The sequence below is a fragment of the Rhopalosiphum maidis genome, chromosome 2 (genome assembly GCF_003676215.2).
Source record: "Rhopalosiphum maidis isolate BTI-1 chromosome 2, ASM367621v3, whole genome shotgun sequence".
Lineage (NCBI taxonomy): Eukaryota > Metazoa > Arthropoda > Insecta > Hemiptera > Aphididae > Rhopalosiphum > Rhopalosiphum maidis.
In genome coordinates this window covers 55,214,215-55,240,491 of record NC_040878.1, presented here as the reverse complement: position 1 = coordinate 55,240,491, position 26,277 = coordinate 55,214,215, and the positions used below count along the sequence as shown (strand labels likewise).

Sequence of the window (26,277 nt, the reverse complement as noted above, 5' to 3'; positions counted from 1 at the left end):
GCGCATGCGTTTGTCTTCTCACAAATGTAGGTATACACTATACAATACGTCAAATTTTCGCTTTTAACCGGATTAATATTGTGTAGCTGTCATTAATATTAAAGATTATAGTGAATCAATTAAATGTAAGAATATTATCAAAGGCGTATCTCAAAATATTGCAATTTTAAAAATGTTTATTACTCGTTTTAAATCAGGGGTGTCCAACCCGTGGCTCGCTGTATATTTTAATGCAGCCCTCGACTCAATTTCAAAACCATCAATCAATTGTATATTTGTATACAATATTATGAGGAAAAAATACATCTACCTAAAGAGACATATTCTGTCCTCTATGATCACGCTATCATCAATGTTCTCGCTTTTTAGCAGTACCTATACCTTATACCTGGGAACAATATTGTTTTCAAGAATGAAAAACACCGAGACTCGAGAGTAGACATTGGTCCACTGTATCAGACAAGCAACTTGAAAATTGTTTGAGAACTGCCACAATTTCAATCCATCCAGATATTGATCTATTACTTTCACAAAAAAAAGCAATTTCAAAATTCACATTACTTTTATTATTATTTTCTTTTAATTATAAATAAATGTTCCTACTTTTCCTTGTGATTATAAATAAAATTTATTATTATTTAAATATATGTGGCTCAATCTTCATAAGAGATTGGGCAAATTGTTATTATAAATTAAACTCTATGAGAGATTCCCTAGATAATACAATTCTTCAATTTAAGTTTTAATCTGTAATATTTAAGCTATAGCCTATATAACTAACCAACAACAAATTATTGGTTCTCCCGTCGTTCGGCCAACAGATCTTCGTTTTCGATTGCCTGGAACATATAATGTTACAATATTTAGCATAACATTATAACATATAGTATTATATAGTACTATTATAGTATATATAAATAGGTAAATAGGTACACCTACCGGCTACCATTTACATTCCAGTCATTCCACGCCGGTGTTTGTATTCTCCAACCTTTTTTACTCAACAACCCCTTTTATTTTATACATTTCATTGCAATAATTATTTATAACAATAAAAAATGAAAATCACAGTAGAATCGCCCCCTTAAGTAATATGTCTCCTCCTCCCCCCCACAAAAAAAAAAAATCAAAAAAACCCACAAGGGGCGGCATTGCCCTCGTTGGGAATCACTGTTCTACACAGTATGACATATTATATCCGATTCCATCGATTAGCAATCGACAGTGTCATAATAATGTATATAACTATTATACGGTAAGATGGCAAGTTAAAGTTTAGTATGTGCCGGACACCGATAGTGATTATAACGGCTCCGGACCGGATCGACCATCGCGTCTCGGCGTGGCTGCTGCGGTCGGTGCAGTAGCCGAGAGTAGCCGCGGGAACGAAAGCAACACCGGCCTGGAAACGCAATTAAATTATCAATTCCTGATCGGTGCGTACAGATAAGACACGATGAACCGCCGCACAGTATACATAACGAGACGAAATGAACGCGAGTTTCGTATTTAATTATTTATTTATTTCGTATAGGTACATTATTATAATATTATAATGTATTGATATACGCTGCGTTTTCCTATACATGTATACAATATTGTTATATATATATATATATATATATAAACCTATACGCCTATGTGTTACACGTTTATAGCTATATAGGTGTGGTGTTGCCCTGTTCGTACAACGTGGTGCGTCGGACTATTACGATATACATATTATTATATTGAACATCTCTAAATCGCTGTAACTGCGTATAGACATGAATATTTATATATATATATATATATATATATCAATTAATTCTGCCATGGGCTGCGCATGGTTATAAAATATATAATATATTATACGGTTTGATCCGCGTGATGTCCTCGATCGGTTTGAACGATAGTAGGTCTTTGTGGAGGTGGACAATCTTCTGCAGAAGTATGTACGTAAGCTATAGACTTATTATAATTACGATGTTGCGATTCGCTCATCAACTAGGTACTCGTAGTATACTGCAGAAAATCAACTGATAAACCGTCTCATTTTTTTTTTACGTTCAGCATTTTCTTTTTTTTATATATATATTAAGGTTGAAAGGTTTATTTTGTCTCGAATGCACTTCTATTTGTTAACCACTGGTCTGCGGCACTTTTTTAAAATTGAAAGGCATTGCACTAAATTTATATACAAAAGTCTGCTTGTTTATGTATGTTGTATAGGATGGGTATATCGTAGATGCAACAACTTAAAGATGAGTAATGCTACATTTCATAATTATACAAGTACGTATCTTTTACATACACTCATCTGTGACTCATGTAACCTAAAATATGATTACTTAAGAGCGCGAGTGTAAAATTGTAACGAAGACTTAACTACATTATATTATTATTATGGTATATTATACTTGTCAGTTGTTACCAACTAATAAACTTCGTTTAGCCCCAGCCTTATATGGTCACAATGCAGGGTAATCGACGGTATTATGATCGTTGATTTATCCGTAATTTATCTATCTTAACGAGCAACTAAAGCTGTAATGCAGCATAAAATAAATATTATAAATCCCAGCTTATTTACATATCGATTGATTTAAGAGGGAGATCGATAAGTAGCCAAAGTAGGTACTTAAAAATAAATGAATACATTTATTTTATTATTTTCAGTCAAGCCGTCGCAATCATTAGAATTTAATCACACACGGCTTTTATTGTAGATCAGACTATAATGCGAATAGCCACCGGTCTTTCTGCTGTTTCAAATCTTTGCAATATTATTAACACGTAACGTCTGAACAAATGTTTATGCAAATTATTCAATAGCTAATATTATTATAATGTTATTCCGAATAGTTTTTCTTTCAAGCATATAACACATATTACATATAAGTACCTGTACCTATATTTGTGAAATCTCAATTTGTAATCAAACTATATAGATATATCATATATTATACATTATACATATTACATATATTATAATATAAAATGCAAATATACGCCTAATCAAATAACAATTCCCCCCTACAATCAATGAGTAGATATTACAAAAAGAGTTAAAATATTTTTTATTTTAATTATAAATTAATTTACCGCTCGTGCCAATAATATAATTATAAGTATGATAGAAATACCATATACATATTATGTAAAATGTAAGGATATTATATATTACAAGCTGTGTGTGTAAAATATAAATATAATATTTATATTATGTAATATAGCAATAATAATAATAGATTTTTTGATATATAAATATTTGATTAATGATATATAAATTATAATACATTTTTAATTGTACGTTTGCTGTGCTTGTGCTATGTTTCGTAATAATGTATAAATGATTTTTAATTATTTTATTAACATAGACTTAATCGTACTCTGACTAATACAGTAATACTAGAACTAATGCAGGTTAGTGAACGAACTAATTTCAAAATATCCAATTGATACAATAGCCTTAGTCATCGTACTGTTCTGAACATATCATATATTATGTTGTTGTAAAATAAATACATCTCATAAAAACTTACAAGAAAAGTAATATAAATAACTAAGGACTTTGCTCCACATCGCACTACCACAAAAAGCTTCTGCCAAACTCTTAGGATGTTATATTTAAATATTTTTTTAATATTTTAATATTCATCTATACGTGGCAAATCTCATTTTAGTCATTCAACAGAATAGAATTAATTAGAGAAAATTACCGTTTTAATTTTTTTTTTTTTGAAGACACGTGCAATAATAGGTATCATGGCTATTAATGAAATTTTAATTCATGCCAGTTTAGATTTCTGGTGAATAAATCTGGTCTACCATACGTGAACACGGAAATCACGGAGCTTTAATAATAATATATTCTTTCATATGACGCGGATCACCAATATAACGATATAAGAATATTATTATATGCGGTGCCGATGTTGTTGATAATAATTTTATTATAAGTTCGATTTATAGCATCCCGCCAATGAATATACTCCTCAGAATACTGCAACTATAATGTCTCATTTAAAATACTATCTCATCGTCGATGTCCGCGGCTCGTATATTCCAATGTAAGGCAGAGAAATGATGCACCGTGCCAAGTGCCGATGCACGATGTACTATTGCAGCAAGCCTTTGTCCCAATGCATTAGCTCGAAACCGTTCGTTACGTTGCTTTTGACTTTCATTTGCATGACGTGTGTTTGACACCTGATGTCTTAAATTTGCAATTTCAATTAATTGATTTTCTGTTGTTCTTTTTAACCAAAGAATGTGGACTATTTGTAAATTCCGTATACGTCGACCAATATTGTTTTGTCGTCCACGAAGATGTGATGCCATGTGGCATTGTTTTTTGAAAAATCAATACTACTATTTATTCATCGTGGTAACAAAAAATTATTATAGTTATTATTATGTCTATATGTCTAGAGTTTTTGAAATTTCAAGGTGGTCAACTATCAAGTGTTATAGAAAGTCTTGTTTTAAAAAATTGTATAAGATCAACTAAACAATCATTCTTAGAATATCACAAAAAATGTCTTCTTGATGCTACTGATTTTTTAGAAGTTTTAATAAATCCAAGCGCGTCTATTAAACTTTAAATTTAAATTATTAATATGAATTACATTATTATAATATATAAAGAAATATAATTAATACTTTTTTTATGTAAATAATTTCTTTGAAATACGTATTATTTTTATTTTTCCAAAATTTTTTTGAAAATCCACCACTGATGAGTATATTCGGTAATAATTTTTTTGATGCTTCATTCTATTTACACAGCATCATATCTTCAAAACTTCTAGAAAATAGTAATATTTATTTTAAAAATGAAAAGCTGTATATTAGATGTTGATTGGATCGCTGTTATGGCTAAGATAAAATCCGAATACATTTAAATACAAGAAAAACGATTGAAAGCAGACGGTATATGTCACCTATATCACTTGGTGATATTCCATTATATGAATTTTGATATTGATATACAGTAATTTATTTTAATTTTTAGTATTAGTATTACTTTAAGTTGATTTAATTTTTTCAAAAAATATTGCATTTAACATAGGTATAAATATTAAAATTTTTATAATAATATATATTATTTATACCAAATAATATTGTTATTAACTTTGGAGACAAAACAACCTTACCGTAAAACAGTATATATGCATAATAGGTGCACGGTATAAATGAGTAATATCTAAAAAAAAAAATGTATAAAAAAAAGTTAAGTCCCCGCGAATATTTTTAAATTATGAAAAAAATCTATAAATAATAAATTAACTCGTAAAATTATAATATTGTTGTTCATAGTTTAAATATGTATAATTTCGTCAACATTTTAACTTCAAATACAAAATAAATTCAATTGTGCCTATGTATTTTTAATATTTTTATGTACATGTAAAAAATGTATGTGAAAACTAGTATTAAATATTCAAGAATTTTTGCGTGATGAATAATTTTTTATCGCTATTTATAGTTAAAAAATATTTTAAATTCCAAATTTATATAAATAACTCAGATTTTTAAAATTAGACTATGTTTAGAAAATGCTAACATGTACCCTTAACACTTCACTACTAAATTCATAGGTCTACAGTTATTTGTTTTAAAATTATAACAAAATAATCAAAACGGTTTGAGAAAAATAGTTATTATGTTAATGTCGTAAAATTTTGAACTTAAAGAAGCATTATACTCACTAATTTGACTTTCTGATGGAATTTTTTTTATATATATTGAAAAGTCATACAAATTTGTATTAAATTTATAAATTATACGCATAAGTATTAAACATTTTTTAAATTTTAACTACAAAATAATTTCCTACAATATTTACGATTTTTACGAAATTCGCTTAAAAAAAAAACGCTTATTCAAATTATTTATGAATTAACGCTCAACTCATTTTGCCCTCATTTAACTCAATTAATAAAAACTTATGAGGAACCTTTATTGAATGTTCAAGTTTTTTAACCTTAATAATTATTCTAAGAAAAGACGGTATGTTTTTTTTATAGTTTATAGATATTAATAGATAATTATTAAACCAATATTTGGTAACTACAACTCATACGAGTAGATATTTATTAAACATTCCAGATATAAATAAACCATTTGCTAATTCCATAATACCAAAGATAAAAATAATACTAGATTACAAAATACAAAATAAAATAATTTCATGGTCTAATGACATTTAAATTAACTATTAACAATAGCACAAAAAGGCTAAAATAAATAACAAACGAGAGTTAGGTAAAATAATCACTTTAGCATGGAATTTGATTTTGATAAAGTTGTAAGTAATCATATGCAATTGTTCTAAAGTTGAGGAAAGACTTATGAATGACACTCATCATGTACACTGCAGCCTCGCGATCAGTTGATTGAGGTGCAAATCTGGCTCGTAACAGTTTAATTGTTTGACCACGGAAACAAGGTAGTCCTGTATCTAGCATTAGAGAAACTAATGATATAATCGCTTCCTTATAAGGTCTGTAACAAAAAGAGAATAATTTAATGATAAGATATTTATTATGTTGTATTATCTTAGGTACCTGACGGCCAAGTAAGCTTGAACACATAATTCAGTAAACCATCGAAAAGGTGGAGCATCAATTTTTCCGCCCATTACCATCACCATTTCATCAGTGAGTTTAATGTCTGGTTCAAAACCTAAATTACCCCCAGGCGACGACTCAAACATGAATCCAAAATCTGAAATAAGTTAATAGAATTTCAAAATAATAATAATACATTAAATATAAATATCTAATATCCAGTCATAATAAATAATATTGTATTTATCTTTTTTCAATTAGAAATAAAAAAAATCCAAAACCAAATTAACTAGAAACTAATAATACAAATTTGTTCATTATGGACTATAAATTTAAACATTATAAGCAGGGCTTGAGATTTATAGTACTTAAAATCATTAAAATAAGCGCTTAATAAATCATTATAAGCTCTCAAATAAGCATTTAAAAAACTTAAATTTGAGCAATAATATTTAATCAAAAAAAAAAAAATTTTACATTATAAAGAAGGTACTAGACATAATTTGTAAATGTGCTAAAAATGATATAATTAAAGATTACAAAAAATATTGAAACAAAATGATTAGGAAAAGTTTTTAACTAAAAAATAAAAATAAATAAATAAATTTTTCAGAAGCTTCACTTTTGAGACATTTTGTCTTATTGTTTATAGATTTTCCAAGGGATTTTCTGAAAAAACTATAAAAAGTAGAAAAACTGGTCAAAAAGCAAAAATAATCAGGAAAACTGGAAATAAGTATCTTTTTAAAAAATTGTTGAAAAAAACAAAAAAAACACTTTCAAATTTCATAATTGATCGTGTTGTAACATGACATACACTTCCATAGCACTCTGCTACATTTAAAGTCAATCCATAAAAATAAGCAAATGCTATAAATCCCGAGCACTCGAGCCCTAATTATAAGTTAAACTAACCAATATGTATAATATGCCCATCAGTATCCAACATTATATTTCCATTATGCCTGTCTTTTATTTGCAACAAAAATCCAATAACACTATAAGCTGCCATCGATCTGACAAAATTGCGTCGAGCGTTCTAAAAAAAAAAAAAAAATGTATTAATTAATTTTAGATTATGAATAGAGGGAAGAAGCGATGAATGTATTGATTTTATCATGAGATATTTTTATTTTTATTTTTTTATCAACATTTTTGCGGTAAAAATAGGGGTAACAAATCAGATTTAGTTATTTTGGTGGGGTAAAAAAAAAAAATTCCTATAAATTTCGATAAAAATTATTAGCTGGGTAGAAATGCTTAAAAATATGATACAAAGCTCCCCATAGTTTGTTAATTGTTTAATTAAAAAATATCAAAAATCTAGTACCAACATTTTAATATAAGATATTATAAACGTTATAAACGTCTAACATTTTTTTTTTGTTTTATACTTGAGAAGATTTGAAAATGTAATAAAAGGATTAAGTTTTTCAATCTATACATAAAAAATAATTCTACCGGAAAACCAAATTAATTTTTTATGAGCATTTTAGATTTAAAATTACATAATAATTAATAAAATAGTTTACATGATATCACTGTATTAATCACAGTAATATAAACTTGGGATTATACCTGGAATTCTTTTGTGTTTTCGTCACCATAAGTTTTGATGAAATATTCATACATTCCGTAATCAGTTTGACGACCTAATTGATCTCTTGATTTCGCGTTTGGAACACATTCTATCACACCACACTAAAATAATCAAAAATATACTTAATGTAGAAACTTGAAGATTTTACTTAATTGTTACTAGGCACTGTCTTTGACTATAAATTGCAATTTTTAATAGTTTGTGATTTAGCAACATGTCATTAAAATACAAAAATAATAAATACAATGTTAAATATTCCTTACACCAGGTGCAGTAGCAACTACTCGATATGGGAACAAAAATAAATCTAATCCAACTTGTTGGAATACATTCTTAAAAATACTGATTACTTGAAGAGCCAACATATCTTGGCGTACATCATCTCCAACCTAAAATAATTTAACATATTCATTAAATACATATATTGCTTTACAAATAGTTACTAAATAATAAAAACAATAATAATATAAGATTACTTTGAATATTGCTGCCTGCCATGTATCTAAGCCCATCATAGAAGATGTATCAACAATTTTTTCAGTATTACCAGAAGTTTGTTGATTAGATATAGCCATTGCAGTTTGTTCTAATTCATTTATACCACATTTTCTCACTCTAAAACGAGCTAAATATGGAGCTTTGGCAGCACTAAAACATTTTATATTATTTTTAGTTCATTATTCAAATATTAGGAAAGTAAGGATTATTTATGATGGAATATAATTATAAACCTTTGCATTGGAGTGCCACTGTTATAGTCAATATCAATAACCATTGCCTCAGGATTTGAAGGTAAATAACATCCTGCTTGAACTTCAATTTTGCTAAGCGCTTCTAAACATGCATGTTTACGTTCAGGTCCTGGAATTTATGTTTTAAAATATTAACAATATTTTATACTAAATAAATAATAATTAACCTTTATTAATAATTAAATTTACCTTTAGGAAAAGGCCTTATCTTGCCAGAAATATCAGTAATCTTAGAAAAAAAGTCAAATTCACGTTCATAAAACTTTTTAGCAGGACCTGATAAGCAATCAACTATTGCATTAGTTAATGTATCTAATGTATCATAAAGAGCAGCTAAAAAGAAACAAATAAAAAAATTAATAATTTAATAATATTAGTTATTTAAATGTTCATACTATCTTTGTGTTGCATTTCTTCATCTATGTACATATTTGTCTTCATATTCCAGATTAGTTGATGAGCAACTACTTGGGACCGTAATGAAATAGATTTGATGAACTCCAAAACATAACCCATCTGATATTTTAAAACATATAATGAGTATAAAATGACAGTATTAAAGTATATAAATTCCATACTGTATCATGGCGAAGAGTTTGCACTAATTGTGGAATGTAAAACAACACTGCATCAGCTGGATAACTGGCTAGAACACGGACTGCATATTGTGCAGATATTGGATGTGGTGGATATTGTCTAGAAAAATATGATAATGCTTGGACAGGAGTAACCCTTGCCCATGTCAACATATAGACGAGCTGAAATATTTTAATCAAATAAATCAAAATGTAAAACTTGATAAAAATTCCTTGTAAATACATACTTCAGGAGCATCACTTAAAAGAGTCTCAGTGGTCACCAAATATTGTAAGGCTTCAGGTATATGTGAAACAACCATTGGACTGGCCCTAACCATTCTGCATACCTCTTTAACAATACAGTCAGCATTTTTTAATCTAACTGGTAAGAATACACAAAGAGCAGGACTAATTTCCCATGCAAGTCTTGTATTTTCACGTAAGGACTTATCAGGAACAGTTTTGGACTTCCAAGAAGCTACCATATCTTCTCCAGGCACACTAAGTTCAGATAGATTAGCAGGGTTTTGCCATGTACTCAAAAATTCGATTTGAACAGCCTATAAATAAATATTGTGTTAAATTTTTCTTATTATAAAATAAAAAGGTAACTAATATAATATAAAGTGGGCATCTACATTTTCCTATTTTCCCTTAAGATAATAAATAAAATACGGTGGCCCACCCTATATATTTTTCTTCATATTATCATATGATGCAATATTTTTATATACGTTGTGACCAATAGTTTTTAGTTACTTTATATAAATTTAATATATTTTTATACACAACCATAAGTTTAAAAAATTAATTAATTTCTTAATACATAATAAATTTTTACCAAAAGATCTAATATGAGAATTCGTTTTTTTATATAGTCTTTAACGTATAAATCTTGATTGGCATTGCCATTTTGTCGTTTCATTCTTAAATTATTGGCTGTACGTTTGTTCAATGTATTTGTTGCAGATGATGATAATGGTACAGTGTTCATCCAGCCTTGAGATGTACCAGAATTTCCAGAAACAGCACCAATACTGGATACCGTTAATTCATTTAGAGATGAAATTGTTAATTGATGGTCATAAATTGTATTGCTAGGAGTTTGCAAAGAACCTCCTTGAAGATCAAAATCTAGAATTATAATAATTTACAAAAACATTACTACACTATATAAGGAATATAAAATTAACTTATAGTTTCTTTAAAATTTTAAACTTATAATATACTTATATAAGGTCTTATTCTCTGTTTTTAAATAATAAAATAGTAATATTGAAACCAAAGGAAAACTTAACAAAATAAAACATGTTCGATTAAATACATACCACCAATAACACTGGCCATTAAATATTTCTTATCCGAATGCATTGTCTGCCAGAATTTAGTAAGAGCAAGTATATCATCTCGTAATTCTGAGCCACGTTGAGTTGGACATTGAACGGGTGTTGTAAAAGTATCAAAGCAAGCACAGTATACTCTTTCTCGAAGTATGTTTTTTCCCAATGACTTTGGTAATACGTCTCCTTGCAACAATGTTAATCCACATTGTAATAATCTAAAATATTGAAAAAAATATAAATTACAATATTAATGTTGCAGTGAATTATATAAAAAAAAGCAAGTTTATACCAAAATTAATCCAAATCCTTAAAAACTCAAAAAAAATAATAATAAAATATTCTGGTTAACCAAAACCAAAATAATTTTTTATCATATAAATTTCATATGTACTATTAGTTTGGTTTTGTAAATAGCTGTTTAAAAATAAAGTTTAGAACTTGTCTCAACACTTTTTAGAAAATTGTAGTGGAGACTATTTTCTTGAATAATCACAAATCAGTATTGTAGACGTAGTATTCTATAACCATAATATATTCTAGATCTACTGAAAAATCAGATACATTACTCTGTACACACAATAGCTATAGGCTTACTAGTTACTAGTTATTTTATAAGAGTATTATGCATATTTTTTCAGCTATAAAAATAATATGTTACTACTCTATTTTGACACTATGCTTAATAATTAGCTATTTTTTTGAATTCTCAATTACCTTATGATTAGGGTTTGGGAATTCTTGCATTTGTATGTTTTTTTGTAGTGGTCTTAGTCTACTCTAGATGAGTTATAAATTTGTTTTATGAAATTATGAAATTAAATACTAAGTTTTAATTTGCATATTTTTGCAAATATTTGCAAAATATTTGAGCAATTTTTAGCATATTTCTATATTTTTATAAACATGAAATTATCTCTTAATAACTGTGCCATTTTTTTTTACAATAAATTTGTATTTAAAAATGCCCAAAATAAATTGTAGAATTAATCAATGTATTTCCAAATTCGGAAAAAATATTTTTTCTACCAATGGATTTATTACGATACAGATGACTAGATGAGTAACCCATGTAAAAATTATTTTTATAATAATAATTAATAATATACTTTATACGTTTTTCAAAAATAAAATAAAAATTAGCTGCATATTTTGATGATTTTGACTGTATATTTCAATAATCTTAAGTGCAACAAGTCCTGAGCCCTACTTATGATTTTAAAGACATTAAAATACATAATTTTAATATAAAAATAAAATAATTTAACGTTAAATTTTATTTGCCACAATTTTACCTAAATCTCGTTCCAATAGCATCTATATGACGACTAATGAATGCATCAGAAGTTCCAACACTCATAGGTAATGATCGGTGTAACATCATAGCTAACATTTCTACCTTTTCTTGACTACAAGACTTCACATTGTCAACCACTTCAGATATATACTGAAAATATTTCCAACAAATTTTAAGTTAAAAAAATTTTAATATTTAAAAAAAAAAAAGTCTTACTTGAACCCAAACATCATGAGGTTTAACAAAATGAGGATTAGGTTCCAGAGTACATCCTTCATATACTGCAAGTGGACTAACTTGTTCTATATCTTTTGCGAATAAACCAATACGGCTATCAATTGTATACTATATAATATACATATAAAAAAAAAAGAAATTTAATATGAATAGTCTATTTAAAAATCTACTATGTAACTAAAATGTTAGTCATATAATATATATACCTGCCAAGCAGCAAACATTTCTTGTAAAAATTGTAATTCCAAATCTGGTCGGGAAGTAGTTAGCCATTGCCAACATTCAACTGCAGTTCTCATTGCTTTGGTAGTGAATAACATTACTTGAGACCATGCAACAACGTGCAACAATTTTCTAGTACATCCTAAGTAGTCAAATAAAAATTAATATTTTTAAGTGACAAATATACCTATTATTAATATTACAATGTTACAAAAAATAAAATACCAGAAATTGATATAAGTAAAGCTGTAGCAGTCCATAGTGCATTATGATGCATATCGTTAATGTCATTATTACAAGCACTCCAAACTTTTGCAATTACATTATCCACTAACTGTTCAGGGCTATTTTCATAAGCTGAAATCATTCCTGACACAATACCTGCAAAATGACTTCTTAAACCTAAAGTTGTAATGTATAGGGAAGAATCAGTTTTCACACAACGTGGTCTTTTATCCAGGGTCATTTTCTAAAAAACAAATATAATTATATTAAAATATATATTTTTATTATCATATTTATGTAAATTTGTACCGATAATGGTGCAGCATGAAAATTTAAGCCACTACTCTGCAAGACACTTTCTGTAGCTAATGATAGCCCTGAATGATGCCAATATGATGAACTGGGGATTTGAGTTAAATAATGTTGAAGATGTGATCTAGTCGCACTAGGAGCCCATTTCATCGCTTCTTGGATGAAACCTAAAGACCTTGCTGCAAAGTCATTAGTAGTACTCTGAAATAAATTGAATGTACACAATTTGTTTTTTAATATATATTATACATATATTTTTTTTTATTTCTAAATTACTTCTCTTGCTTCAAGTGTATCCATTAATATGAGTGTAAACGGAGAAGACGGTATTTGAATACAAGGTGTCTCATTGTTAGGATTCAATTCTAGAGAATAAGATAAGACTTGAAGTATATCACACATAGTCCAGAGTACACGTTGATTCCATAATAAATGTGGGAACCTATAAAATTTAGTTAAATCTTATTTAAAGTTTTTAGTTTAGTTTATTTTAATAAAAATTACAAACATTTAAATACATCAAGCATAAATATTTTCATATTACACAAAAACATACTTGCTAACAAGTCCAGAAAGCCATTTGTCTGCAACACATTGAATCAATTTATGTATGTGGTTAAAATTGACCAATAATAATTGAGCATGGTACTCCAATTTTTTTTCCCTTGTTTCATCTTTTGCTTGTATAGACATGGCATTTAAAAATAATGAAAATACTTTATCCCCAACACTAGAGACACAGTGCCATAATCCTGTCTTATCTTTCTGGATAGCATAATCAGATAAGTAATCAAAAATTGGCTGTAGGCTTGGATCATTTGAGTTCTGTATGCGCATAGTCTCTAAATAATATACTGATAACAGGTAGGTTGCCTGTGCAAATGATAATTTATTTACAGCTGCAGTAACTTCAGGTGGAGCTGGATTAAGATGTTGAAGAATTTGAGACTTAAGTTCTTGAAGCTGATTCTAAATATATATTATATTTCAGAGTTTATCTATTTTTAAAAAGAAAAAGAACTAACTTACCAAAGAAACACTTTCATTCCTAACAGCAGAAGTATACTGCAGCTCTCGCATTTGAGATCTAGTTGAAGTTTGTGTAACAAGACAAGGTGACTTAATAGCAATTTCTTTAACGCCATCATACCATTCACTTGGCCATAACCCTAAAAATATGAAAATAAATAAGATACACACTTCTTATAATTAAAACTTGTTCATACCAGAGTCATTTGTAAATCCCATAACTACACAGTATAACCAAAAATCTCTAAACAATTTATGCAATCTTGGTTTAGGCTGTATAATAGCTGGTAAGCGGCGTATAAGTACTGCGATTACTGGAATTAACATTCCTAAATTCCCAGCACTACTAGAAGCCTATAATAATTGAAAATGTATTCCTTAATAAATTGTATTAATATTATTATAAAAATTATTTACTTTATTAGCTACTGGTGCTTTTTCTGAAGCTCGTTTTCCTTCAAGACCAAGCTGTACAAACAATTCTAATAATCTAACAAGAAGTTCATTCATTTCATTATCGCCTTTAATATTAGCAGCAATATTAGCCAAAGCATTAATAACTGCTCCTGAAACATGTCTTAATAACAATTTTTTAAGTTAGCAAAGATTTTAAAAATGAATAGTACGCTTAAGAATTAAAAATACCTGTATTGATTTGATTGATCATGACTGTATAAAGCATTACCAGCTTCTACAGTAATCGTCGAAAACATACGCATTATTTCTTCATAAACATTCATCTAAAATATTAAAAATGAGCACTTAATTAAAAATCTAATAATTTGGTTGGTAAAATAATATAATTCTTACATCACACTTTGCAATAATCATACATCCAAGCTGATCAACAATAAGTACATCAATAGAACTAGGAACACGGCAAAATCGTTGTTGGAAAAATTGCAAAATAGTATCTGAAGTTTTTGCAGTATCTCTTAAACTAACTGCAATATGTCCTAACATCACTATAGTATTTGCTTGAATTAACGATGAATCACTAAAATGGGAAATCATAATCATAATAATTAATATATATATATAAAGAAAAAAACAATTACTTTTTAGATTTTTCAGCAGTATACAAGCGATTAGATAAGGATGCTAAAAGTGCTGGTACACAAAAAGGATCTAATGTATATGCTGCTCTTAATGCAATACAAAGATTTTCAATTGATGAATTTCTGAGTCTTTCAAACTGTGATTCAACATGATCATGATGATATTGGTTTTACCTCATTAACACCATTAACTGAAAATATAAAACAAAAGACATAAATGGAATTCTTTACCATATTATGAATTATTTAACATATGATTTTCCAAGATTGAAAAGTATGAATTAACAATAAAATTCATAATATACATACATCAGGAGACTTCATCCCGTGGCTTGCAATCGCATTTTAAATTTAGTATGTATCTTTTCTATTTCAATAAAAGTATAATGGCTAAGCCATCGCTATCGGAAATATGCAATATGATAAACTAAATTACCTATCGAGATATAAATGTTGACTATTGCCAGTTAGATAGTAAACGATCATAATACTCGTTTATGTGTAAAAGTTTTAATTTCATATGTCATATTTGTATAAAATACACGTTTTTACTATGAATGCGGCCCGCGAGATTTAAACAAATAAAACATGGCTCGCTGTATAAGAAGGTTGAAGACCCCTGGCATACGTGAAAATATAGCTATTATTTGGTATTTAAAATTTTTGCATAAAAAAAAACATACAATTAATAGTAAAGTTAAAATATACCACAGATAAATAAAATAGTAGATGTCTAAATTGGCCTGTCTCGTGTAGTGAGTTAAAGGTTCATTATTTAGGTAATCTGTAGAAAACAAATAAATGGTAAAAAGGCAGTGTTCAGGGTAGGGCAGCAGGACCTCTAAATTAACATTATTAAAAAGAGAGAAAAAATCAATTGTACCATAATGAGGTTCTGTAGAGAGATTGTCATGGGTAAGTCATCCAATTGACAAGAAATAGGAATTTCAAATTATGAAGTACTAGGTTGTAGTCTTGAAGAGGATGGATAATATTTTGTTTTATCCTAACAAAGCTAAGAAATTTACGATGAACATTACTATTTACTGGCGATATGCTATTGAGTAAGGATTACATAAGACAGAATCATACATAAGGATGAGTCTAACTGTTGTCTAATCCAGTGTTTCCCAACTGGTGTTCCGCGGAACCTAAGGGTTCCGTGAGAAATTTGGGAAATTATTAATTAATTAATTATATATTTGATTTGAATTATGACTTGAACATAAAAAAGCCCCAACAATTATACAGGGGTTCCACAAAACGTTCAAGCTCCTACAAAGGTTCCACGAGTAAAAGAAGTTAAGAAACACTGGTCTAATCTCTAATGTATAGTATAATCATTTAAAAACCTAGAACATTTAAATTCCATACCAATAAAATGATTCCAGGGTCATATATGATAGGTATCAGTATATAAAGTATGTATTTTCTTTCTTACCTGTAATAGTTAATCCTTTAGGCGTTTGTTTTTCAGAGTGAAATTTATTTAATTTTGATAAAATTGGAGATGGTTGAACAAGAAAATCACGAAGACATTGAATGCAGGTACTGGCTATACTTGGAAATTTCTCAGATAATTTACCTAAACCCTGAAAATGATATATTTACAAAATTATAAGTGTGTTAACTAATGTTAATTTAAATTTATTTTGTGTTTGCACATTTAGTTAAATTTACTACATGTATTATAAAGTAAACTTGGATTACAAATAAAATATGAATACCTCCATACAAACTAAAATCAATGGCATATGTGCTAATGCTTGTTTTACATTATTACTTGAATTAATTTTTTCCATTAAACGACCACATAAATTATCAGCACCTAGAATTAGTGATACATATTTTTAGAAACTACAAACAATTTGTACATTGAAATTTAAAATTATAAACTTTAATTAGATAAAATAAGTATTAAAAGAAATAATTTCTTAATCATGGAAAATATTAGGATAATAATATATTAAATTATTAATATTTACCATAGTTTATTACAATTCATATTTATATTTTATTTTGTTAATTTTAAAAACTTACCAGATTCATCCCTTGTAGCCCAAACCAATAAATCTACACAAGCTGCATTAGCTAAAACATTTATTTTAAATTTATTTATTGTTGTTAAATGTGACTCTTTATCTTCACGTTCAGATGTATCTTGTAATACACCAGATTGTAACTCAGTTTGACCATTTAGGAACAGATCTTTTATAAACTCTTGAACGTCTTTTGTAAATGGTAATGGTAAATCTAGAACAAATATTAATTTAAGTTATATTTCAGAAATATGCAATAAAATAGTAAATTTAAATATACTTTTACCTTGTTGATATTGAAGTAATTCTCTCAATAATGAAGCAATAACTAAATTTAATATTTCACTAAAACTTCGATAGCAAAATGTTTTACTTTCACCAGATATATGAAATTCAAGAGCTAAACTATCCACAAATCCCAAAACGTCAGAGGTAAGAATTTTTTTTGCAATCGATAAAACAGTCTATAAACAATTTTTGATTATAAATAAAGCAATAAAACAAATAACATTTATATTATTAATATTAGCTCACTTGTAAATGACCCAAGGGAAACATTAACGTTGATGATTTATGATCAATAGATGAGTCAGTGAATCTTGTATATGGAAATTGGTTAAAACTAGATCCGTACTTAAAGAAAAAGTAATTAGACATATTGTTTGGTGCTTGGGAACCCAGTTTGCATTCTGATTTGTAAATCATTCTATTACTATATTCAAAACCAAAAATATCATTAACTTAAAAAGTTCTGATACATTTAGATAGAGAATTATTTACTTGAGATCATTCATTGGATCCAGTGAACTTAATGTCATAACATCTAGTGAAGCTAAATTTAAATTTAATGATAAAGATCGAGGAATGATAGAGCTGAAATAAATAACTTTTTAAAATACATTGTTATCATATTAAATAGACTAATACAAAAAATATTACCGAAAGTTTGAGAAACTTTTCTTTTTTTGTATGTTTAAATCAGGAATAGGGACTGGAGTTTGTTGAATAGGAGCACTAGGTTTTGGAAATAAACGACATAACAGTGGAGGGTCGCTCAAAGTTGCTCTTCCCATTGATCTGGCCAAGCCAATAAAACATGGAATGGTAGCTTTACACAATGTTGCTAAAATTACAATTATATATTATAATATTTATTAAATTCTATTTAAGTTATTCATAATACATTTGAGATTTTGAAAATGTTTGAAATTTATTGTATTAAAGTATAAAACATTGTCAACCTTTCTACACATTCTGAGAGTATATATATTAATATATTATCATATATCTAATAAAACATACTTTTAGTTATATCATTTAGCTTGTCAGATTTAGCTGATCGAATAATATTGGACAGTTTACTAAGACATTTAATCTGTGCCTCAATTATTTTTTCTCTAGAAACTGGATAACGAGTTGCAATATCTGTTAATAATGTATTAAGACAAAAACTCATTCTTTCAGCAACTGGTATTCCTACAAACAACAGAGTAGAAATAAAAAATTTAAAAAAATCATAATTTATCTACCATAAATAAAAACTTACTCTCTCTAGGAAAGTACTTGATCTCATCTACCCACTGCATTTTCCCTAAACCATTTAACAACTTTAATAAGTAAGGTAGTATGTGATCGACATGCTGAAAGTTTGACTCCAGGAGATATATTCCCAACGCTATTATAGAATCTTGGCCTCTTTGATCCATCTTGAATACCCCTTGATGACCTTCTTGTGGACATAATGCATATAATGTTTGAATCTATCAACAATTATACAATTTTTCCAATAATTAATAGATATTCTTATAATATTTAATAGATTTTCAGTTTTTATTTTCCAAAATAATTAAGCAATGAATTTACTTTTTCCCATGGTATATCCTTTTGAGAAGCCAAAGATCGAGCCAAATGCTGGATAGTTTTTTGAAAGAAATTTTTTTCATCAGTAGCCATTGTGTGCAAATTTATACACAATACTGTTTTTTAATTAAAAATAAAACTTGACTACATCAGTTTAACGTATAATTATTAATTAATTAATCGACAAATATCCATCATATTAAATAATGGTAGAGCATAGATGAAATTAATTTTTAATGTATGTAATCATTAAAGTTGACGACCTCGTCAAAATGTAAACATGAAATTATAATTCTCCCGAGTGGCCGAGTATTGAGTAATAGGTAGGTATTAGCTATAAGGTATTTATCGTCTTACATTTTCACATTTTACTGCTTGAATAACTCGATTATCGCGATTCGCAACCAAAAAGTCAATAAGGATTTATCTTATCTAAAATTATCTTATCATAATAAAAGATAACTACAAAACCGTGGTTGTAATGTTCTGTGGTGATATCACGGCGATTGCTGGCCATAGATAATAATAATTATCAGGTCTCTATCGTTGACTTAACAGCGGCAGCTACCTGTCCTATGTCCTATCATTCCATTATAATATTTTTGTATTCCGAACAACTAAAAAAAAATTGTTGTTTATTATATTATGTATTATTCAATTTAACAACAATAATGTTATTCTGATTATCGAGTTTCACAAATTAAACAGTTGATTATTTGATTATATATATAATAGTATAGAATAACATTTATTAAAATATATTAAGTTATCACACACAATGGGTTTAAGCATGAAAACTAAGATTATTCTGTTTGCTCTTTATTCGTTAATATTTGTCACATCTGTTGTATCGTACTATGGGTTTACAGGCGGTCAAGATTCAACGCATTACTTGACAATTCATTCGGGAAACATTAATCTTCAAGTAAAAAATGAAGGTTATCACAGGTAGGGATCTAGAATTTAATACTTTATAATTGCAATTTTAATGAAATGTAGTATGCAATTGTCCTTAAATTGTTTATCTTTAACTATTTCTGATTACAGAGTTCTCCATACAACCATAACAGCCGACTATGAAACATCAAATCGTAGAGATTGTGCAGTTACATTGCGCTATGATTTTCCAGCTGATATCTATGTGGACAAATATGAGTTGGCTACCATTGCCTTAAATCGCAAAGTTAGTAATTCATTTAGCATTTACTTAACAGTATGCTAATATTACTATTTCTTCAGGTGGAATTTTATGTTGACAACAAATTTATTGACGTAGAAACACCTGCTCATAAATCTGATCCATTTGTTCTCTATGTTGTCAATTATACACTTCCAGACACAGCAAATAAATTGATAGAAACAGAATTCCCCATTCATTTAAGATATCAAAAAGCTGCTGAAGATAGTCGTTACAAAGAGGTTCGATTTGGTGATGCTTATTCTGATGTTCAAATGTTATACTTGTGTAAAGGACCAAGAAATTCTAATTGGAAACAATTTCCACTCAATTCTGGTGAATGGATTCCTGTAAGTATTTAAATAATTTATAATTTAATATAAATCATATTATGTAAAAAAAAATTTCTATCAATCATTAAAATAATACACATTGAGTAAATACTATAAAGGTTTGTTAAACTCAAATCTCTAATAAGTTAATTAAAACAGAATTTTATGGTTTAATTTAATAAATAATAATATTCCAAAATAATTTTTAACTTCTATATTTAAATTATTATGTATATAAAAACGATTATAAGTAGAACATATATATATATATATATATATTTAACTTAGCATGGTATAGTGAACCTGCTGATTTACAACCACGATTAAAGATAGTAATCGTGTTTACAACCAATCCACTAGTGTTGAACCATCCCTTATGTTTCATTATAGAAAAGAATCAAAATTAATGAAACTAATAGGTGCATTGTGTTAACAAAAGTACTTTATTGTGGATATTTGTTTATAATTCTATATAACATATGCATATATTATTTTATGTTATAGGCCAGTTATGTAAAAGTTAACAAAGATGTGGTAATGTATGTACCAGTGGGTGATACCAATAATTTGCCATGGGTGAGTATCATTACACATGGTTCTGTATTGTTGGGTACATATTACATTCTACGCCGTTTAATGGCTACTCCGTCACCAGATAATTTTGTTATCAGACTTTCACCTGTTAAATGTTAAACTAATCATAAGAATACTGGCTGTAAGCTCATTAGCAAGAAAATATTTAAAGAGACTACTTTTTAAGACTACCTATTTATTGTGTGTTGTTTATGTTTAAACTGATTTATATATTTTAAATCCCTCCAGATTTATAAAATTGTGTAATAAATTAATTGCATGTATCACACATTTTTTAAATTCCTAGTTGTTTGGTTAAATTTTATGTTACACGTTCCTTAAAATTCAGAAATAATTTATTAAATAGCATATATTATAATACATTATAATGTTTTAGACAATTTAAATTTAGTCAAAAAATTGTTAATGTATAATAAAAATTTTTTTATATACAATAAGTTCCTATGATTTAATTTTATTCTAATCTAATTTATTATTATTTATATTGAGTTTTATTGACTTCTGACTTTTACTTTAAATAAAATACCTTTGAATTACTTTGTTTTATTTATTTAAAACTTCATTCTTGGTCTCTCTGATAGCAGCTGCTTGAACTTAATAACATAAATAGAATAATGGTGATAAAGCAAAGACCAGAAAATATTTTAAAAGGTTTGTGTTAAATATAGACTATCTATACTATATGCATTATACACATATGTAGAGCACGTTGATCTAGTGCCAAAATGGATTATTGGCCCAGGTTGAGTGTATGTGCACTTACCGGTATTTAAAATGTATATACATTAACACGTTGAATATGGACTTGCAAAATGAAGAGAATAATAAAATATTTAATAGACATCAAAGTTTGTATAAACTAAAAATATATAATATTTTATAAGTGTAAATATTGAATTCTTTATTATTTTTTAGAAGTAAAATTACCAAGGACTGAAAGAAACGCTGTCAAGTACAAAGGGGATTGGAATAATTTACCAGATTTGTTGCTCGAAAATATTTTCTCTTTTCTAGACATTGGAGCAAAACATAATGCTTCAAAAACATGCAAATTGTGGTATTCAGTTTTTCATTTACCTTATTCATGGCATACATTTGTTTTTGATGATACAACCCTCACACGCAGAAAATTTAACTATTATTCAGGATGGCAGGTAAGTGTACTTATCTATTTAGTACAATTATACAACTTATTATATTCTATGAGAGGTAATTTATACCAATTATCAAGTTGATAAATCTATATCAAAAAGACTATAAAAAATGTATAAATGTATAGATATTTACATGTCTTTAAATGGTAAGTTTTCAACATTTAGTAAGTACTTTCACATAAATATAGTCATAATTTAAGTCATAAAAGTATAATATAATAATAATTAATAACATATAAAAATAAATTTTAAATGTATGTGTATTTACAATATATAATTGTATTATTATTATCATACCTAATTAGAAACAAGTTTGTATTTGTTAGGGTATGAACATGGAATAATTGTGTCAGACATTTAATTTTTAATTTATTGTTACAACCATAGGTAATTAAAAACTGTTTCCTTTTTGTTATTATTTTGTAGCTTAGTTAATGTTTCTTAATTTATTTATTTGAGAATCATAGAAAAAACCATCAGAACTGCAACTGCTGTTTATTTTTATAGTAAGTTTTGACTTTTGAATGTACTTTGCCATTGACTAAGTCACTATAATAAATATATTGAGTTTGAAGTCAATAATAAATTGTAGGTATACAAAAGACTGAGCAGATACAGTATATCAGACTAAAGATATTTTATAATTTATTTATATCATTATTATTAATTCATACTTCAATAGGTATTGGCAGATAAAATGATATGAATAGGTCTGTGGTATAAATAGCCATTTTCATAATGTCATAGAAACCTAAATAGAAAATAATGGTATAAGTAATAGTAGAATGTTTCAAGTTTCATATTTTCAGATATGCTACATATATATCGTATGACATGTTTATAATATTTTTTAAATATTGTAAGAAAACCAGGTATCAGATTTTCATACTTGTTGATCGAGAAAAATAAAATTATGAACATGTAAGATTTACTTATTAGATCATTTATCTAAAAGATATAAAATTTGATGCTGTCTATAGTAAATAATTAAAATTGACAAATCCTCTACAAAATTAAAACTTAAAATAACAATATTTTATTATTAATTTTCTAACAATTATCTCATATAAATATATAATACATGAACATTTCCGTTAAAAAGTGTAAATGTAAAATATGTTTGAGTGGGGTGGTGGGTATATGTTTACCTATCTATAACGCCGTGTTATAGTAATTATACAAAATTACAAATTATGTAATTACGTTTTTACTAGTTTCTACATATTTACTATAGATATATGTGCTTATTAATTGCAATGACTTTTCATGTGCCAGTGATTATGCAGGTAGGTCAAGATGCAACAATAAAATGAAATACATTTTAATAATACAATTAACGGCATGTAGGTACAACACTTTCTAATAGCAAAATTAGCAACCTTTAAAAACTCAAATACCTTTGTTAACGATTTAGTAGTGTTGATTCGACTTTTTTTCATACGTACTAAATATTTAGTTAAACATTCGTCCATAGAAAATACAATAAATAGATTTTCCTAAAAAAAGGTACTGATTTAATTATACGAAAATGTTGTTAACACCTACAAACGATTCTTGTACAAATCAAGCACCAATCAAATACCTAAGCCGTATTGATATTATATTTTTATTTGTTGTTATTATACAGTACATGTTAGATCATCTACGAGTGCAATTGTGCCTTCAGTCCATTGGCCGTTACGTTAAGGTTCTGGTGTTCAAACCGATCACTAATTTTTATAACCTGTACGAGTTTATGAACATGATATCCTTCTACGCGGAACATGGCCAAGGAATAGGATCAAGAATAAGCACCTTACAGTACACATTCCCGTGCAACATGGCAACGTCGCGTATCGACGAATCGGTTTTATATGGTACAGGAGGTTTGTGTTCGCTGTGAATTTTCTTCATAAGTTTTATTAACATTATTATTCAATACTATAGACGTATTAGATCAGATCAGATGTGTAGTTGTATTTAGGTAAGCTTTTGGAAGCGCTAAAGAGATTGATGGGAAATTTGCCGTCACTTGAGAGATTGGAGTTAATAGATCTGATGTTGGATAACGAGGACGCACAGACATTATTGGATCAAGTGTGTTTCTACTGTTGCACCACGTTGAAAACCTTGGTGTTGGTGAATACTACTAAATACTTATGTCAGTTACTCCATCCCGGAGCTTTTATTAATTTACAGGTATAAACTGCAGTAGCTTGACAACATTTGGTACTCTTAAAAGTCTTTATTCCAAGTATAGTGACGCCCTGCCATTGGTGCAACTAAGGGGGGGGGGGCTTAGACCCCTCAAAATATATTTTAGCCCTCCCAAATAATAATAATTTAAGCATAAAATAGTGAAAATTTGAAATACATCCTATGTAATATGACGTAGACAATAATTAAAACAGAGTTATTCAAAAATAAATTGTATAAATATAAAATATTAAAGTTTATTTAGTAATATCCGTATAATTTAATAAAAATATTTTTATCGAATAAATATGCGGGCATGTGGCATCGACCAACGGCAATGCGGCGGTCACCGTCCAATATTTTAGTTTTATTTTGGTGATTAAAAATAGACAAAACAACTTATTTAGTATTTTTAATATACCAAAAAATTATCCTTATTTGTACAGTTGTTACTATTAATGTGAAAATAATCCAGACCTCCTAGTTTTTTAGAAAGCATGAGAGTAAGTAAATTAAATTAGGTATTTATTTGTGGGCCTGCAGCCCTAATATATTAGACCTAGTTGCGCCAATGACCACCTTGCAATATTGTTTGTTATCAAGCTTAGTTTAGCTTACTTGATACCTACAGCCTACAGGTTACGACTAACGAGATGCCGTGTGATTTACATTTGTTTATAGGTATTAGTAATTAGTCCTCAGAATTTAGGAAGCGATTTGTTGTTGATGTTGAGTCAAATCAGACTCAGTCACTTGCACATACTCCAAAACCGTTATACGCCCATTGAAATCGAACCCATGAACTCGTTCGACTGGAAACATTGTGTAAAGGCAAACGCAAGGTTAAAAGTACATCTCAGGGTGGAATCCATCAGGGAAAGACAGATCTTATGGCAACCTAGTTCACCCGTCTCGAGTATAATTTATAAATCTCCAAACATGCGGGTTAGCAATACAAAGTTAACACGACATACGTTTAATATTATTATGGTGTATCGTGTGTAAATCAACATTTCTAATTTATATACGTTAAAATGTTTCATTTAAAATTAAAAATGTACATATAGATGACCGCTGACATTTTAAATAAAGCAATCGAACTGTACTCTGATCGATTGCTGACGTTCGGATACCTGGAACTTCCAAAATTCTATCAACCGTCATCGTTCAAAGAAAGAATTGACACAACCTTAGTTAACCTAATCCAACTTTGTCCTAAGCTGGATACATTAGTGAGTTTATTTTCTTAAAAAATATTAATTTTTCACACCATTGACCTATTATTTTATTTTACTCGTAGATGATTAGAGAAAAAATATCTACGTGCACATTGTTATTGATTTCATATTATGGTCATTCATTAAAATATTTACACGTTCGACGCAATGCCGTCATCTTACGATGTGATTGGCCACGTCAAAATGATTGGTCGGACGAGTTTTATCAATGGTTGAAAAAGTCCAGCACATCGTATGAAATAGTAGAAGAAGAAATTGCATTGTCTTTAGGTTTAAGCAAATGGACTATGCTTAGTGATCGAGATTTTAAACGTATATCTCCGCAACTCTATTCAACATATTATAAATAAATAAAATATACCTAAAAACAGTAAAATCTATACACATCTGGTATGTTGACTTTATAAATTGTTTTATTTTTTATAAAATAAAAATTAATGAAACCTAGAAAATATTAAGATTGTATATTGTACAATGTATTAGTTATAATAATTACCTATTAAT

General features: G+C 27.9%; 3 protein-coding genes across 3 annotated transcripts; 2 read left to right on the top strand and 1 right to left on the bottom strand.

Moving 5' to 3' along the window:
- Window positions 1–6,129: 6,129 nt before the first annotated feature.
- Window positions 6,130–19,493, bottom strand: LOC113552074 (phosphatidylinositol 4-kinase alpha). The gene is given in 37 exon segments (XM_026954745.2): window positions 6,130–6,489; window positions 6,552–6,711; window positions 7,470–7,593; window positions 8,133–8,255; window positions 8,418–8,543; window positions 8,631–8,802; window positions 8,886–9,015; window positions 9,096–9,239; window positions 9,302–9,422; window positions 9,485–9,664; window positions 9,730–10,044; window positions 10,326–10,618; window positions 10,813–11,042; window positions 12,120–12,271; window positions 12,338–12,466; window positions 12,565–12,722; window positions 12,806–13,049; window positions 13,115–13,318; window positions 13,394–13,559; window positions 13,674–14,086; window positions 14,147–14,286; window positions 14,344–14,500; window positions 14,564–14,723; window positions 14,792–14,886; window positions 14,957–15,143; window positions 15,205–15,395; window positions 16,240–16,261; window positions 16,669–16,796; window positions 16,932–17,032; window positions 17,245–17,457; window positions 17,530–17,707; window positions 17,778–17,955; window positions 18,024–18,116; window positions 18,183–18,366; window positions 18,546–18,719; window positions 18,790–19,003; window positions 19,107–19,493. Coding segments are annotated over 37 exon segments (6,315 nt in total). The 5' UTR covers window positions 19,197–19,493; the 3' UTR covers window positions 6,130–6,263.
- Window positions 19,494–19,699: 206 nt separating this feature from the next.
- Window positions 19,700–21,517, top strand: LOC113554085 (phosphatidylinositol-glycan biosynthesis class X protein-like). Its single transcript, XM_026957772.1, has 4 exons — window positions 19,700–20,051; window positions 20,151–20,286; window positions 20,343–20,630; window positions 21,117–21,517. Exons 1-4 carry the CDS (start codon window positions 19,882–19,884, stop codon window positions 21,303–21,305), a joined length of 783 nt encoding a protein of 260 aa, XP_026813573.1. The 5' UTR covers window positions 19,700–19,881; the 3' UTR covers window positions 21,306–21,517.
- A 440-nt stretch (window positions 21,518–21,957) lies between these two features.
- Window positions 21,958–26,250, top strand: LOC113551548 (F-box/LRR-repeat protein 21). The gene is made up of 7 exons (XM_026953845.1): window positions 21,958–22,054; window positions 22,122–22,360; window positions 23,988–24,225; window positions 24,324–24,538; window positions 25,217–25,480; window positions 25,603–25,767; window positions 25,836–26,250. The coding sequence occupies exons 1-7, from the start codon at window positions 21,958–21,960 to the stop codon at window positions 26,121–26,123; spliced, it is 1,506 nt and encodes a 501-aa protein (XP_026809646.1). The 3' UTR covers window positions 26,124–26,250.
- The last annotated feature ends 27 nt before the right edge of the window (window positions 26,251–26,277 follow it).